The sequence below is a fragment of the Tupaia chinensis genome, unplaced genomic scaffold (genome assembly GCF_000334495.1).
Source record: "Tupaia chinensis unplaced genomic scaffold, TupChi_1.0 Scaffold000077_1, whole genome shotgun sequence".
Lineage (NCBI taxonomy): Eukaryota > Metazoa > Chordata > Mammalia > Scandentia > Tupaiidae > Tupaia > Tupaia belangeri.
In genome coordinates, this window is record NW_006159538.1 from 3,770,499 (window position 1) to 3,787,732 (window position 17,234).

General features: G+C 37.7%; 1 protein-coding gene across 1 annotated transcript in view; it reads right to left on the reverse strand.

The window, feature by feature from the left end:
• PDE3B (phosphodiesterase 3B) overlaps positions 1–17,234 on the reverse strand; it is a gene marked incomplete at its 5' end in the record, with an annotated part of 142,312 nt that overhangs the window by 57,777 nt on the left and 67,301 nt on the right. The window contains 1 exon segment of the mRNA XM_014584697.2: positions 5,732–5,782. Within this exon segment, the coding sequence (XP_014440183.1) occupies positions 5,732–5,782 (51 nt within the window).

The following is a 17,234-nucleotide window of genomic DNA, read 5'->3' on the forward strand; positions in this document are numbered from 1 at the left end:
ACTGGGTCCAGGACTCAAACTGCAGTGGATTACATGGGAGTCCAGCGACGTAACTATTATGCCATCTCTGATCCCAGTGTTTATGTTTTTAAGTAGTTGTTGAAGAAGAGGACAGAGCTGGGGAGGAGAGAAGGGAAAGGAGGACGAAAGGGAGGAGGCAGTGGCAGCAGCAGCCCAATGTTGCCTACAAATGCTAAAACATTCACTCTCTGGCTCTTTATGGAGAAAAATGTGCTGGTTCCTGTCTTATTCCATCATTTCAGAGATGCTTAGTGTTCATTATTATTGAAATCAATATAATATTAGCTCACATTTTTATTGAGTGCTACTGTGTACCAGGCACATATTATTTGGATCAGCCCTCTGAGGAAATTGGTAATTATTCATAAATTACAGATGAGGAAATAGGTTCAGAGTGACTTAAAAGACTTGCCTAATTTTCTGGCTAAGACAGATTAGTTTGGATCAAACCAACTCTTCTGCCTATAACTAGAAAAGCTAAAATAAAATACAAGGACCATCCATTTCAAGCCATCAGAGCACTGCCAAGCAGTTGGGACTTTTTAAAAAGGACAAGTACTCAGAGTTAGGAGAAGAGGTTGAAATGAACCCAACATTCTGGGCTACTTTTTTCCCTGGAGGAATTACTGCTGATTGATAACTGGCACAGGGCAGAGAGGATAAGCAGCAGAGCAGTTGAGAGGCTAGGAAACAGAGTAGAGCTCTCTGTAGTCTCAAGAGGCTTGGAGGCCAAAATTGGAGTTCAGGGTTATGAAGGCAGAGGAGGAGCTTGAAAGGCCAAGCAAGAGGGAATAAGTGAGCTTCAGGTCAGAGCTATTCTCCCCCTGATGGCATTTGCCAATTTACAAACAATGGCCAAGCAACCAAACTGCCAAGTAAAAATCTTTAAAAAGATTTCTATTTTGAAAGTAAAATATAGCTTTTGGTAGTCTCACAATGCTGGGAGGGTATTAAAAAAAAAAAAAAAGAAGTAAAAGAAAAAGAAAAAAGAGTTGCTAGAAAAACATGACTAAAGAACTGTTATAAGAAGAAATAGAAAACCTGAAGAAACAGAATCTGTAAGATAGAGCTCATCAAAAAAAAAGAGAAAAAAAATCCAAGCTGAGATATCTTCACCAGAGCATTCTCCCAACATTAAAGGAAGAAATTATTCCAATCTTCACTCTTACCTAGCTTTTCTGGATGATAGAAGAAAGGGGTAAATATCCTACCTTATTACCAAAACATGCCAAGAACATTATGACAAGCAAGAATTATAGGCCACCACTCTCACAAACTCAAAATTCCTAAACAAAATATTAAATAGGCCCAACCATGGTGGAGCAGGTGACAGGGAGGGGTGCTGCTGTGGGACCCTGGAGATCACGTGGCAGAGCTCTGGTGTACAGCACCGTGCTGGGCAGGCCCATAGGTGGCACCTGCAGCCGTCCATGATCCTGGCTGGCTGCATGACCAGAAGGATGAGTGTGACAGAAAGACCTTGTTGAGAATGTGCACCCACCAATCAGAAAATAAATAAACTTTAAAAAATTAATAAACAGAACCTAGTGATAAGTATTTTAAAACAGAAAACACATGTTGATCAAATTTGTTTTATTGTGGGCATGCATGGATAATATGACACACACACACATGTGTATACACACACAAATTAAACAATATAACTCACTGTATTAATAAAATTAATAGAAAAAATTTAGGGGAGGCCAGCAGGTGGCATGGTGGTTAATGCAATGGACTGCCACATGGGCAACTGTGGCTTAAGTCCCAGACCTGGTGGCTTGAAAATCATGCCAGGTGTGTGTGTGCATGTGTGCCCAAAATCCTGAGAAAAGAATGGAGAAAGGAGAAGGGATTGTGGAGCAGCCATCTCCCAGGGGTAGGGTGGGAGGGTGATTTCTCACTTTCCCTCTCTCAGTCTCCCTCTGTCTCCAGCTAGCACATGTGTCCTATGGCAAAAATCTGAAAAGAAAAAAAGAAAAGAAAAAAAGAAAGGGAAAAGAATTTAGGGATCATCTCAATAGATACTGAAAAAGCATTTGATAAAATTCTATACTCATGCATGAGTTAAAAGAGAAAAAAGTCTTCAGTACATTAGGATAGCAATAAAACTTTCTTATCTGACAAAGGGAACCTATAGAAAGCGTCAGTGGTTACATGTTGGATATTTCCTCACTGAGTTCATGAGAACAAGGCTGCTCACTGGTGTCATTTCTATTTCACACTGCATTAGTGGTCTTGATACAGGAAGGCAGGAAAAGAAATGAAAGGCATAGTATTGGAAATAAATAAATCTGCCCATATTTACACCTAATATCATTATGTATCGAAAGATACACAAAACAGATACAGATACAGAATCAGTATATAAAAAGGTCCCCAGATACAGAATCAATATATCAAAAGCCACTATGAAGCAGCAAACTATTCAAAACATGAACTTTTTAAAAAACTGTATCTTTTACTATGTCTTTTACATGTTTAACAATTAAATACCTAGAAATAAATCTAACAAAATATGTGTAAGTCCTTCACATTGAAAACATTATTGATATAAATTAAATATCACCCTCATAAGAGAATGTATATACCACTTTTGTGGTTTGAAAGCTTTGATATTATAAAGATATAAATTCTCCTTTTATTGTTCTAAGGAGTCAGTAACTTTCCATACACTTTCTTGTGTATGGAAACAGTCAAGTTGATTTTAAATTTTATATGAAAACAAAGAGAACCAAGAATATCCAAGGTAACGTGGAAGAACAACGAACTAGAGAACTTACACTACCAGATATCAAGACTTATTATAAAATTATTAAAGCAGTGAATATTGTATCAATGTTTAAGGATAGCCAAACTGACCAAGGGGACAAAACAGAACCTCCCAACATAAATCCACACATATATGGTCACTTGTTTTATGACAAAGGTGACAAAACAGTGCAAAGAAGAATGTATGCTTTTTCCAAAATCGTAACTTTGTCAATTGACTACCCATGTGGAAAAAATACATATATATCTTGATCATATATCATGCTATGCATAAAAATCAATTACAGATGCATTATAGATCTAAAGATGAAAAGTAAAAAAAAAATATTCCTAGGAGGTAACATAGAAGATCTTCTTCATGACCTTAAGGATAGACAAAGAGTTCTTAAACAATTTTAGACACAAAAATCACTAACAAAATGGGAATGATTGATAAATTGGCAATATACTAAAATATAGTCTATCTGACTAAATAAATATCCATGCTCTTAGTTATCACTTATCTTTAGATTTTACCATTGATTTAGATATTTGTTTAATGGAAAACTGAGGATCTTGTTGAAAATGAACGATGTTAAAGCCTGCCATGGAAGTCAAGGAACCAACCATTTTTAGGTCAGATGTAGCTTTCTTGATTTTACCTGACTGTAATAATCACATTATTTTGTGCACCAAAGTTCAGAGAATATTTAATCTTTAAGGGCTGTTGTGGCTATCCTATTTACAGTTTAAAAATAAAAATCAGAGGCCAGATGGTGATGCAATGGTAACACAATACTCTGCAAGGCTGGACCCACATGGGAAGGTCCTGGATTCATACCCCGAGGTCTCTGTATATGCCAGGTACACGTGCATATGCCCACGACCCATACTGGCTGATGGGGGTGGATCACTGCATGAAGATTCTATTGAGGTATCTCTCTCTCTCTCTCTCAGAAGAAATAAGCTTTAATTTAAAAAAAAAATAGACAAAGGGATATTCATTTTGAACCAGTCCTGTAGTGTAGTGGTTAAGTCCTGTGTATTGGCAGCAGGATCCCATATGGCCAATCAAGATCTGAAGCCCAGCCCACCGGCCTTGAAAAACATGCTGGCCAGGTGTGCGTGTGTTGCCAAAGTCCTGGATGGGATGGAGAAAGAGAGGAAAAAGAATTGCATCATGACCACACACACTCAGGGATGTTTGCTCAGTTGCTCTCTTCTCTCTGTTTCTGGTGAGCACATGTGCACTTTTGTAATGTAAAAAAAAGAGATTCATTTTCCAAAAGCTGGTTTGGGGGCAATGAAGTAAATAAGTCTAATAGATAGGGGCAATAGTTATGTAACAAAGAACTTAATATTTATTCATCTCTATTCATTATTGTAAAAAAAACAGGTTTCAAAATAGCATATGAAACATAATAATACAATTTTTGTAGAATAGAATATACAAACACATATTTCTTTTTTTTTTCTTTTGAGAGGTCTGGGCTGGCAGCGTGTTTTGTCACTTTCCTTTTCCTTTTCAATGTGATGGTCCCCAAACACATATTTCTAATGGGAAGAGATCTATAAAGATATGTATCAAAAGTTAACAGAGTTAATATAGTTATTGCTTAATATTTACAAATGATTTTTCCTTTATTCTCCTTATATTTCCATTTTTTTCTATTACTTAAGTGATACAAAAGTTCATCTTAAAAATACACACAATATGGAACCAGCAGTTAGCGTAATGGCTATGTCGCTGGACTCCCACGTAGTTGACCGCGGTTCGTGTCCCAGACCCGGTGGCTTAAAACTCACGCTGGGCGCATGTGCGTGCGTGCCCAAGATCCTGAGAGGAGAATGGAGGAGAAGGGATTGCGGCGTGACCATCCCCCTGGGGGGTGATTTCTCGCTTTCTGTCTCTATGTCTCTCTCTGTCTGTCTGGCGAGCGCATGCGCCCTACAGTGAAAATCTCTCCAAAAAAAAAAAAATACACACAATATAATACTCCTTTTTAATATAAAGATCAAAAATTGGGGCCCAGCCAGTGACATACTAATTAAAGCGGCTGGATCCCACATGGCCAACTGCTGAATTCAAGTCCTGGACCCAGCGGCTTGAAATACACACTAGGTGTGTGTGAATCTGAATGCAAAAAGTCCCCAAAAGAGAACAGAGGAGAAGGGATTGCGGCATAGCCACCTCCCTGTAGAGGTACATTCTCACTTTCCCCTCTCTCTCTTTTTTTCCTGCATGTCTCTGTCTAGTGAGTACATGTGCCCTATAGCTAAAACTAAAAAGAAATAAAAAGAGAGAAAAAAAATAAGAAAAACTAATCAGTAGATGCCAGGATTGGGGCTATCTTTGGGAATTCAGGCAAGGGGCACAATGGGACATAAGTGAGGCTTCTGTGATACTGGTCATGCTCTACTTTTTCACATGGTACCAGTAATGAGGGATATTTAGTTTGTGGAAATCCATCCAACTGTTCACTTTTCTGTATGTATAATTTAGTAAAATGTTGACCGAAGACGATAGTACACTTTAACTTCCCTAATAAGATATTTTTTCAGTTTCTTTGCTTTCATTCATAGCCTTCAACCTATTTTTCCATCCACTGTAGATGAGTGGTCCACATCGGAAAAGAAACATCTGGGACCAGCAGTTGGCGTAATGGCTATGTCGCTGGACTCTCATGTAGTTGACCGCGGTTTGAGTCTTGAACCTGGTGGCTTAAACTCGGGCCGGGCGTGTGTGCATGCGTGCCCAGATTATATTAACAATATTTAAAAATAACTATTTATGTAAGTTGGGATTCTTATCATTTCTTTTTCCTTTATAATTTAAATGAATTTTTAAAAATAAATAAATTACCTCTAAATCTTATGGACCAAAACCTTTTAAATGTAATTTTAAATGTCAAAAGTTTAATTACAGATACTAGTTTTTAGTAATATCTCATATATTTACCTGATAATGAGGTTTATACCACTGCTTTAAGTCCCAATCCCAAAGAATCATCTGGAAAAAAAGAGGGGAAAAAAAAACACTTAGTTACAAAACAGAAATAAATAAACAAATATATGTAAAGACAAAACACAGCATCTTGAGTTATAGATACCTAAAACAGCTTAAAATGTAGAAAAGGAACTGGGAAGGAGAGAATAAAAATTAGATATCATGTTTCATTAGTACAATCTGTAATTGAGAAACCGAAAGAATAAAGAATTATCAGAATAAACTTACTAAAATAAATTATATTAATCTTCAAATACTTATTACCAAAAAAGAAAAATATAAATCCAAAAATCATATCTAAATACTAAAAAGTAAAAAAGTCACAAGAAAAATTATGTATCATCAGACACTCTCCGCATCCCTACTAGCTCTTTAAAGGCTGGTGTCATCACCTTCGTCCACTGTCAGTGGGTGGTGCGATTTCAGTACCAGTAAGGCACTCTTGTCAAAAGCAATTTTACAAAGCTGCTGTCCTGGGGATTAGATTTAAGTACAAAAGAATAGATTTATAAAGAGCAAGTAATATGCTTTTTAACGTGCAGATAATTAGTAATTGTTTTCATTTTTGTCTCTTTATAGACTATCAATGGTCATTTCTTAGTCCCAAACTAGTTCGTTCCTGCTTTCTTCCTTGCAGGCTTTCTGCTGCTTCCTTATTTAATGTATTCGGTAGTCACTAGATTCAAGGAGATAAAATTAGCTTTAATTTAGCAACATCAATCCCAAATTTCTTTGAAGTTTACTGAGCTAATTAATAGGTCTCCTCCTTTAGCTTTAATAATTGATTGCAATTGCCATGTTCTGCCTAATTTTTAACCATTATCTCAAATATTAGCTTAGTTCATTTGTAATATAATCATATAATTTCTATATACTGACCTATTTGTATTGTTTATTGTCCTTTGTCTTAAGTTTTCTAGTTGCAAAAGATCATTTTTCTTTTTTTTCTTTTAGTTTGTCATAGGGTACATGCACTCACAAGGGAGACAGAGACAGAAAGTGAGATCACGGGAGAGACAGAGACAAAAGAAAAGTGAGAAAGCACCCCTCAGGAGGGATGGCCACACAGTGAGCCCTTTTCCTCCATTAGCTGCTCCGGATTTGGAGCAAGCATGCACATACACTCAGTGTATTTTTCAAGCTGCTGGATCCAGGATGTGAACTGCACAGCCACGTGGGATCCAGCTGCATTAACCACCATGCCACTGGCTGGCCTGCAAAAGATCTTAAAAGTGTTACCTACTTGAGTTGGCAAACTGTTTTTGTAAAGAGACTGACAGTATTTTAGGCTTTATAAGCACCCATCGCTAAGCATACTCCTTGTTTTTTTTGTTTTTGTTTTACAATTCTTTAAAATGTGAAAAATACTCTTATCTCAAAAATATATAAAATAAGTTGCTGGCAAGATTTGTCAGTGGAGTGTAATTGGCTTACCTCTATTTTAGCTAATATATCCACTCTTAATCACTTGAAAAACTGTCAATTGTTTTTGTCACCATCTCTATGTCAATATCCTTAAAGAAAGTAATTTCTGTTCTGCCAGTGAAATCTATTCCTTCCCAGTGAAAATCCAGACATACTTAAACTCAGAAAATTTATGAACTGGTACCACAAAATGTCACTGCTATAGCCATATGCAAAGTATATCATATATATTAGTAGACTAATCATATTTATATGACATTTTGTGGGGCCCTGATAAAATTATTTCAAGATGTGATTCAACCAGCATACTATCTAGATCTTAGATATATCAATTAATGCACCTTTAGATGTTAGTTAACGTCCTAAAAACACATTAACATAACCTAAAATTCTCTTAATACTTGATATTGCTATGACATACTTTCTCCATTCTATTCCCACACAACTGGCTTTTTAGACTCAGTTTTAATACTTTACTTCCATCCTTATTTTAGCCCAAAAAGATTCCTTGGAGGTTGAATATATAACTAAGATATTCATCATTACTTTCATGATCATAAAATCTGTAAATCTGGTGTTTTCTTAAATTCACTAATAAAAATCTAGAATTAGACAGGGATGAAAACAGAGCCATGGCTCAGCCTGGTGGCATAGTCAGTAGCACACTGAACGGCAGTGCTGGAAGCCACATGGCTATCCATGGGTTCAGATCCCTTGGTTGGTTTGAAAGCACACCAGGCACTTAAGCATGTGCCCAATAGCATAAAGAGCCGGAGGGCTGGGAAAAGGACACTGCGGTGTGAAAATACCTTCAGGGGTGCTTTTCTCTCTCTCTTCTTTGTGCATGCATGTGCTCTCCATCATGAATTTTTAAAAAATTAAAAATATAGCCATAGGATATGTCACTAAAAATTACCTATCAGTTAAGCATCAACTCACTAATTTGCATTCTGAATCTGCAAACTGCTGAACTATGCTATTATCTGATCCAAACTTAAATATTTCTTCCACAAGCATACCATCAAAGGGTGATAAATACCTACATCTCATTTCTCTAGTTCCTCAGTCTGAGTAGAGTTCACTTTTTCCTAACTCAAGCATACTCTAATTAAGACAGTTTCCTAATGTTAAGTAGTCTTCCTTTCCTCAGTTCACTGATCTATGAGAGTAAGTAAACATCACCTTTTAAAACATGTGCACTCTAATGCCAAGAGCCATATGTGTATATGTGTTCTCAGGGGAGGAGTTTATCTCTTGCAAGCAGGTGAGAATTGTACGTGGGACCAAAAACTAATTTTTTTAAGAAAAATTAAAATGTTTTGTTACCCTCCAAAGTTCACAGTACATAAACTGATATGCTATATATATCTATGGTATTAAATTTTCATGGATGGGGAGGGACGATTAGGAGAAAAAGGTGTCTAAACAGGGTCCTGGGTAGGGTGGGGTGGGGTGGGGTGGGGTCTTACAAAAATAAGATCAAGAATCACTGCTATAAAGTAATTCTGCTGCTTGCTGTGAGAGAGGGTGAGCTTACATTCTGGGTAAGTTCCTAACACACTGAGAAAATTCCCTGGCTGTCTGCTCAGAAGTTGCCCCGAACACAAGAGAGAACATAGGCCCTGTTTTGACAGTGTTCTTAAAGGGCCCGCAAATCCTCACTCTGTACACTATTTTCGCCTATGCTTACTCTTTTCAGAACTCTCTTCTGTAGCACTTTGTACCGCAGACCAAGTCCCTTAATAAATTCACTCCTCTTGGCCCTTTATCCCATTACCAGGGTTTTCGCTCACTTGTACTCGTTAAGTTGGCTTTGAATCAACCCTTCAGCAGCTCATATTTGCAGCCACTTTCTATAGGATCAAAATGGCATTACCAAAAAAGCAGCAGGTCTTAGTTTGAAACCCCCTTTACGTTAAGCCTTGACAACAGATGCAGTCAAAACCACTAAGGGCTGGCAGACTGCCTTCTATGTAAATTCAAACAATCAGGATATTAATTATTTTAAAAAAACACACACACAAAATTTTCTACAGAAGCAGTAGAAAAGGAATGACTCAGGAGTTCCACAGCTAGGTATACATCATAGAACAGTGTGGTCCATAACAAGATAAAATAAAAACTAAGAGTGAAGATTTAGGCATTTTTATAGGAATTTAACATTGGTGAAGCATTTTTAGTGCATTTTACAAAAGCATCAATCCTCAACAGACTGGGGGTGGGGGTGGGGACAAAAGCCTAATCCTTTGTTATAGTTTGAAACCTGGAGATAAGAACAAAGATGCACACAGCTATGCAATTTGGGGTAGCAAAAAAGTAGATATAGGGGCCAGCAGGTCACATGATAGTTAGGTGCTAGACTTCCACATGGCCAACCGTAGTTCAAGTTCTAGACCTGGCGCCTTGCTCTCCCATTTTCTCTTTCTCTCTCTCTCTTTGGTAAGCATGCATGCCCTATAGAAAAATTTAAAATAATAATAAAAAGAAATTAAATTTTTAAAAGTAGATATAATCTAAATGTCCATCAGTAATAAAATGGAAAAATGCTGGTATATATTCATACGATGGAACACAACCGTGAAAACAGATGAAGTACAGCTACATAATATATGGATAAATCACAGGAAAATAATACTGAACAAGAAGAGCAAATCACAGGAGAGTACATATAGTATAACTTTAGTCATATAAGTAAAATATATATTGAGATAAACCTTTTAGGAATATAAGTATATGGAAAAACTCTAAAGAAATTTGAATGAGAAAGAAAGAAATTAATTCAGGGTGATGAGTGTCTTATAAGAGAAAAGAAGTGAGCTGAATCCACAGTGGCACACAGGGAACTTCAATGTCAATAGTGGTGTTTATTTTTTTAGTATCTGTTCTTTATGCATGTTTTATAAATATTTGTTAAGTTGTAATTTTAAAAAATTAGAAGGTAAAAATATAGAACAGTGAATAGAGAAACCATGCCCCCCTTTTTTCTTTTTTTAGATTTTCATCCGGCATGTGCGCTCACCAGAAAGAGACAGAGCGGCAGTGAGAGGGAAAGTGAGAAGTCACCCCCCACACAGGATGGCCATGCTGCAATCCCTTCTCCTCCATTCTTTCTGGACTATGCACACATGCACACATGCCCAGCTCTCAAGCCACTGGGTCTGGGGTTCAAACCATGGTCAGCCATATGGGAGTCCAACACCTTAGTCACTAAGTCCCCTATGAGAAACTGTACTGTAAAGACATAGAATGAATAATTGAATGAAATAAAGTAGTAGGGGGAAATGTGGGTATAGTTCAGGGTTTTGTTTAACATGGTCGATTCTAGAGGATGCTAGCTATTGACAGGACTGATCCAGGACAGCGGGAAAACGAATAGAGAATATTCATGAGAATATTGCTCAATGTCTCTGCAATATTAGATTTCATCAGATATATATAGACATGTATGTGCATTTATAATGAGATAAAAGCTTTGATAAAAATTTAAACTAGGAAACAAATAGAGCATTAGCCAGTATTCATCAAATTATTATGTGTGAATCACTAATTGTTCCTCAGTGGTCTGTCATATTTAGAGGGGAAAAAGAAAACAATTTGGTTTGCATGTTTCATAATTATGAAATATGAGATGCTAATTTCCACAGATAGCTCGTCATTATCATCCTAATAATCACTATATCCTTAAAGCTGGACAGGTACCCTAAAGCCTGCATTACTCTGTAAAAGTACAAATAATTTTAACTACAGTATTTTCATGTAATTTAAATGCAATAATTGATATCTGTTAAATTTGGACTCTTCAGTGTGTTGCATTATATCCCCGATCTAAAAAACGAGTAAGAGGTGCCAGCTCCATGGCACAGTGCTAACGTGTGGCTCAAGAGAACTGGATTCCATATGGTGACCATGATTTGAAACAGGCCATGCATGTATGTTAGTAAGCAAGAGCCAGATGGCCGGAAGACTGGAGGAAGGGGATTACGGAGTGGCCAGCCCATGTTGAAGGGCGTCTCTCTCTTTCTTTCTCTCTCTTTCCCCCCCTCTCTCTTGTGAGCACACGTGCTCTATCATGAATAAGGAAACAAATGGAGCCAGCAGTTGATGTGCTAGTTGGGGCAGCATGGTGGTTGGGGATGCTGGATCCCACATGGGCGACTGCAGAAATCATCCCTAACTGGCAGCTTGAAGGATGCACCTGACATGTACATGTAGGTACTCAAAATCCCAAGAAGAGAAGGGAATGCAGCATGGCCATTCACCTTGAGGGATGATTTCCCACTTGCCCCCTCTCTCTCTGTGTCTGTCTCTCTCTTTGTGTCTGTCTCTGGAAAGCGCACATGCCCAATAGTAAAACTTAAAAAAAAAAAAAAAAAGAAAGAAATAAAGAATGAAAAGAAGGAAATGAATAAAGCTTTCAAATTGGTTTTGTAAAGCTTAAGATATTGACAAATTTGGCAACATAACTCAGAATAAGTGCTAAGCCTAACTCAAGAACATGGTGGCAGTGTCAATGGACTACAAATTCGTGAGTAGGATAATACCATAAAAATGGATATAAATGAAAATATTACTAAGGCAGCAACTATCTAAAAGCTGTTTTTCTTAAAAACTAACAATTCATTTGCCCTATTTGTTAGCATACTGTCCACTTGGAAACTTTGTCAAGTAATGACAGGAAGCTATGACAACTTTCCAAACAAAATACAAAAACCTCTTTGGTAAACCAAGAGAATTTTTTTAGAATAAGTACATAATGCTTTCTTACATACAGATGACGATTTTTGTTCCTAAAAGAGAAAAAGACAAACACTAGAGGCACCATTCAGATTCTGTGCACCTCATAACAAAAGTCACATAAAAAAGGTGAATTCTTGCTGAAAAATGCATAAAACTACCCACATAGATTATCAACATTAGGTTGAAAGAGAGAATAAAATAGGTTCCAGAATGTAAGTTTCCAGAATGTCTTGACTTTACAACACCTTGAGACATCACAGACTAGAAAACGCGCACGATGTGAAAAAATAGCTACAACTGCATGTGTGTACAACAGGAATTCCACTTCACTGCAGGACGAAGGCACTCGCTCGTGCAGAGACCAAGTCAAGTCTTGTCCTATCTGCAATTTTCAAAAGGAGGGAGAGCAAACAATTCTATATATTTATCTAATAAAAATTTGTATTACAAAAGAATTTTTTTCCTAGTTAATAATTATTTTTTAAAACTATGATATAGGCTGGGTGTGTTGGATCAGTCCTGAGAATAAGTTACCATCTGCACAAGGAAGAGCTTTGCTAAGCAATGAGTACTAGACTAACTGCATATCTACACACACACACACACACACACACACACACACACACTGCTGGGCATGATTCCATGTTAAAGAAATAGCATACATATAAATGCACGAAATTTCTGGCCACAGAGAGCTATGAAGAAATGGAGCAAACATAAAAATATTAAAAAGCAAACAGAGAGCATACATAGAAAATAACACACTTTTTTCTTTTTCTTTTTTTTTTGGAGAGGTTTTCGCTATAGGGCGCGTGTGCTCGCCAGACAGACAGAGAGAGACATAGAGACAGAAAGCGAGAAATCACCCCCCAGGGGGGATGGTCATGCCGCAATCCCTTCTCCTCCATTCTCCTCTCGGGATCTTGGGCACGCACGCACATGCGCCCGGCGTGAGTTATCAGCCACCGGGTCCAGGACGCGAACCGCGGTCGACTACGTGGGAGTCCAGCGACATAGCCATTATGCTAACTGCTGGTTCCCCACACTTTTTTCAAAAAGTACAAAAAACTTGGATTTCTCAAACTATGAGAATGCCCATCAAGTTAACAACATACACCATTTTTCCTGCTTCTCAGCAGGCCTGCAAGTCGTCATCAATGAGAGGCTTCTTTATAATTACAGGGTGATTATCTAAGTATTCAGAACCAATAACTAGCAAACACTCATTGTCTTTACTCACAAATTATAATTTTGGTTTAATTTTTCTAGTTTAAGGAAAATAATAATATTAGGTCAGTGGGAAAGTCATGATGTATTTTCCTATGTTTTTCTATGCAAAAATGCATCAAGACTTTCCTGATGACCCAACTGAAGAGACGCACTGGATATAAAATGAACCTACAATAGGCAACCTATTTATTCATCATAGAGTTGAGTAAAGAGAGATACCTTTAATATTGCAAACAACATATGCCGATATAAAAATATTATGCTTTTTAAGTCTCTAAGTTCATTTATTCTCCCATGAGTGAGAGAGACAGAGAGAGAGAAGCTTGAACCATTCTCAGCTTTCTGTCAGCCCTGAATCATGGACAATTTTGTGCCCAGCATATTCAGGGAGGACTCAGACTCGAGTGTCACGTTTTACTGTTGTGCCATGTGGACTCTCCTTTTTAGTTTGTTTAAATTGTGATAAATCTTTTTTTTTTAAGAGATTTTTGCTATAGGGCGTATGTGTTCACCAGAGAGACAGGAAGTGAGAAATCACCCCACAAGAGAAGATGGCCACACCACACGCCCTTGCCCATTCTCTTCTCAGGATTCTGGACATGGATACGCCCACGGTCAACTATATGGGAGTCCAGCAACATAACCATTTCGCCATCTGCTGGTCCCTGTGACGAATCATTTTTATACATGTACCTAAAATTGGAGGGTGCCTACCATGCCTACCAAATGCTTATTAGTAGGATAGGTATACTAAAGTTTTAAGAAATACAGGTGCAAGCATTCATTCCTTCAAGTTAAAAATAGATAGTAAAGGCTTTGTGTCTACATTGTTTCCAAATCAGCAAAATTTTCAGCCTTACTACCAGAGCAGACTGTTTAAATAATTTAAATATGAGAATAAATAAAGCTAAATTTAAAAACAGTTTAAAAAAAAGTTGAGGTAACATAGTAGTCTTCAAAATATGGTTCCATTATACTATTATTTAATGAAAGTATGAAATGTTAATCTGCTGTTTTCAAAGAGCTTCCATCATTATATTTATCTCTTTCCTTCTAAGCTCCAATATAACACACTCTCAGGAATGATATCTTGTCACACACTGTGGTTATAATTCAAAACTAATATTAAGAATGGTATTTTCTATAAACAAAACAAAATAGTATTTTCTCTAAGTTAAATAACAAGGTGTGTACTATTAACATTTTTTTCTAGTTAGTCTGATTAAAGTGTACCCAAGACTGTGCCTTTATTTAAATTCATCTTTTCTCTGTGGTTAAAAAGTTGAATCCTGATAAAAAGTTTCTGTTTGAATATGTTTACAAGTCTAACATGCTTTACAGAGCGCTAGAAAACCACCAAAACCACAGGGAAACATCAGCAGTACAACCAGGAGATGTTATCAGGCTCAATTACGTCAATGAGGTTTCAGTTCATTGTTTCCTATGTAGCCAAAAAGAAAAACAGGTATGTGCCCTTAAATCAAATGTACAGAACTGTTACATTTATGTGAAGCTGAGAAGAATGCTATTATGGTACAGCTCTGAACTGTTACTACATCCCGTGTTCTGTTTCTTAATGACATTTTTCGTGAGCTTAATGTACAAATCTTTGCTAATGAAACTGATTGCATTTCAGTGTTTCTAACGTTTTCTATATTTATGCCTTCCAAGTTAGGCCCAAGGAGGAAAAACATTTAACTCCTTGATTGTGTTTATCAAGCATAAATCAAAAACATAAAATTAATGGATTGCAAAAAAGTAAAGCTAACTAAAGCTATACTATCTTTTTTTATAAAAAAAAAGAAAAAAGAGAGAGAGATTTTTTTTTACTATAGGGTACATGTGTGCTTGCTGGAGAGACAAAGCGTGCCAGAGAGACAGAAAGTAAGAAATCACCCCAGAAGGGGACAGTCAGGCTGCAGTCCCTTCTCCACCTCTCTCCTCAAGGGATTTTGGGCACGCATGCACATGCCTGGCATGAGTTTTAAGCCACCGAGTCTAGGACTCAAGCCATAGTCGACCATGTGAGAGTCCAGCAATGTAACCATTACACCATCTGCTGGTCCCTCTTTTTTGGTTTTGTTTTGTTTTAGAGAGAGATTTTTGCTATAGGTTAAGTGTGCTAGCTCCCCAGAGAGACAGAAAGTGAGAAATCACCCCCTGGGGGGGGATGGTCACACCACAATCCCTTCTCCTCCACATTCTCCTCTCAGGATTTTGGGCACACACACATGCACACACACCCAGAGTGAATTTTAAGCTGCTGGTTCCGGGACTTGAACTGCAGTCGGCCAAGTCCAGCAACGTAACCATTACACCATCTGCTGGTCCTCAAGCCATACCTTCTAATGGTATGCAGTGTGAACATAGTAACCCTGACTGCGATAAGACAAAGAAGGAACCCCATATAGAAAAACTGAGGCAGAAAAAAAGATTTAAGTGAGGAGCAGGGTAGAAAATTAGTAGTACTTGAAAAGGAATCTCACGCGTTGTTCTTTTAAATCAAATAAGATGATGGGCATGTGACCTAGACTGCAGGCTATGCACCTGCACTTTGTTAGGTACTTAATACATATTGTCTCCTTTAACATTTACTAGAATTTTCTGTGGTAAGCCTTATTTCCCCATTTCACAGATGACAAAACAGAGACTGCCCAAAGTCATATGACCAGTAAGTCAGAGAGAGAATTTAAATCTGTATTTGCTTACTTCCAAAGCTTTAAGGGTAATTAACAATGATGCTTCACTATCCACTTACTAAACACTACTGTGTGCTAGCAGCGTGGCAGACGCTTGGCAGAGCACCCAAAAACCGCAGCAATGCTGCAAGTAACCCTCTGTTTTCTATGGAGAAGTTGAGGCTCAGCTACTGCACTGATTGCTCTGCATTTGCCTTCCAGATCTATTCGTAGCTCACTCTGGACTCCAGGGAGCTACACCCTACACTCTGCATTGCCTGAGCAACCCCACAGTGGTTTCTGCTTAGCTTTGGTCCCTCAGAGCCCATAGCAGGAAACTGGTGTTTGGGAGAAGAGAGATCAAGGTTATTCCTCCCTGCTGCCTCCCTGAATACATATCATCATCTCTGGGAACAGTTGTGTCCCTCCATGACCACAGGTCCTACTGTGGACCTCCCTCCCAGTTTCACAGTCAGTAAACTCTGAAAACACCGTCTCTAACCTGGCTTGTTCCTTCCGTTCCAGATGAGGAAACAGCTTTTCATAGTTGCAGTTTCTAGTTGCCTAACCACCTCTGGCCCATTTTCTTAACCCTACTTGTTCTCTCAAAGTAGATTCTTCATTAAAATCCTTTTATTTGAGCCACCATTGAGTAAGTTCTGTTTCTTGCTGGCCACTGAGATAGTGTAACAGTTCTGTCATCTGTCCGCTAGGAAGTGGCAGAGAGAGTCTGCAATCAGGGTTATCTCCCTCCCTACAATTTCGTCCTCTTCTACCATGTGGAAAGCATAATAATTTATGCTTTTATAAGCTCTTTCTTTCCAGAATGAAAAGTGTCTACGTGGACCTTGTTTTTATTTATCTAATTATCAGATTATCCTCCAATGTTTGTGTCTATACACCCTGCATTTCATTCCATTACTAGACATGAAAATGTCTGATCTACAGTCTACAGCTAATCTGTCCATAAATGTAGCAGATCTCATTCTCTCTTCACAACTAGAGTATATTTCACCATACTCTCTCCCCTTTTCCTAAGTCATCATTTTTCTCTATATATACATACTAAATCAATTACATTATAAACATGCTGCAGTTTCTCACATTGCATACATAGACACACATACACACGCACACACACGTCATGATCACACTTCCACTCACCTGCTATTCCATTTCTCTGCACCTCTTCACAGCAGAATTGTTCAAAAGAGCTGTCTTTATTGGTCATTTCTAATTCTTCTCTCTTTCTCTCTTACTGACTAATCAGGATTTCAGACCTTTTCTCGTTAAATCTGTTCTGGTTGAGGTCTCTATGGCTGTTAAACCCAATGGTCAATGCTCACTGGTCATATTTTCTATTCATCTTCAGCTGACAATGTTTA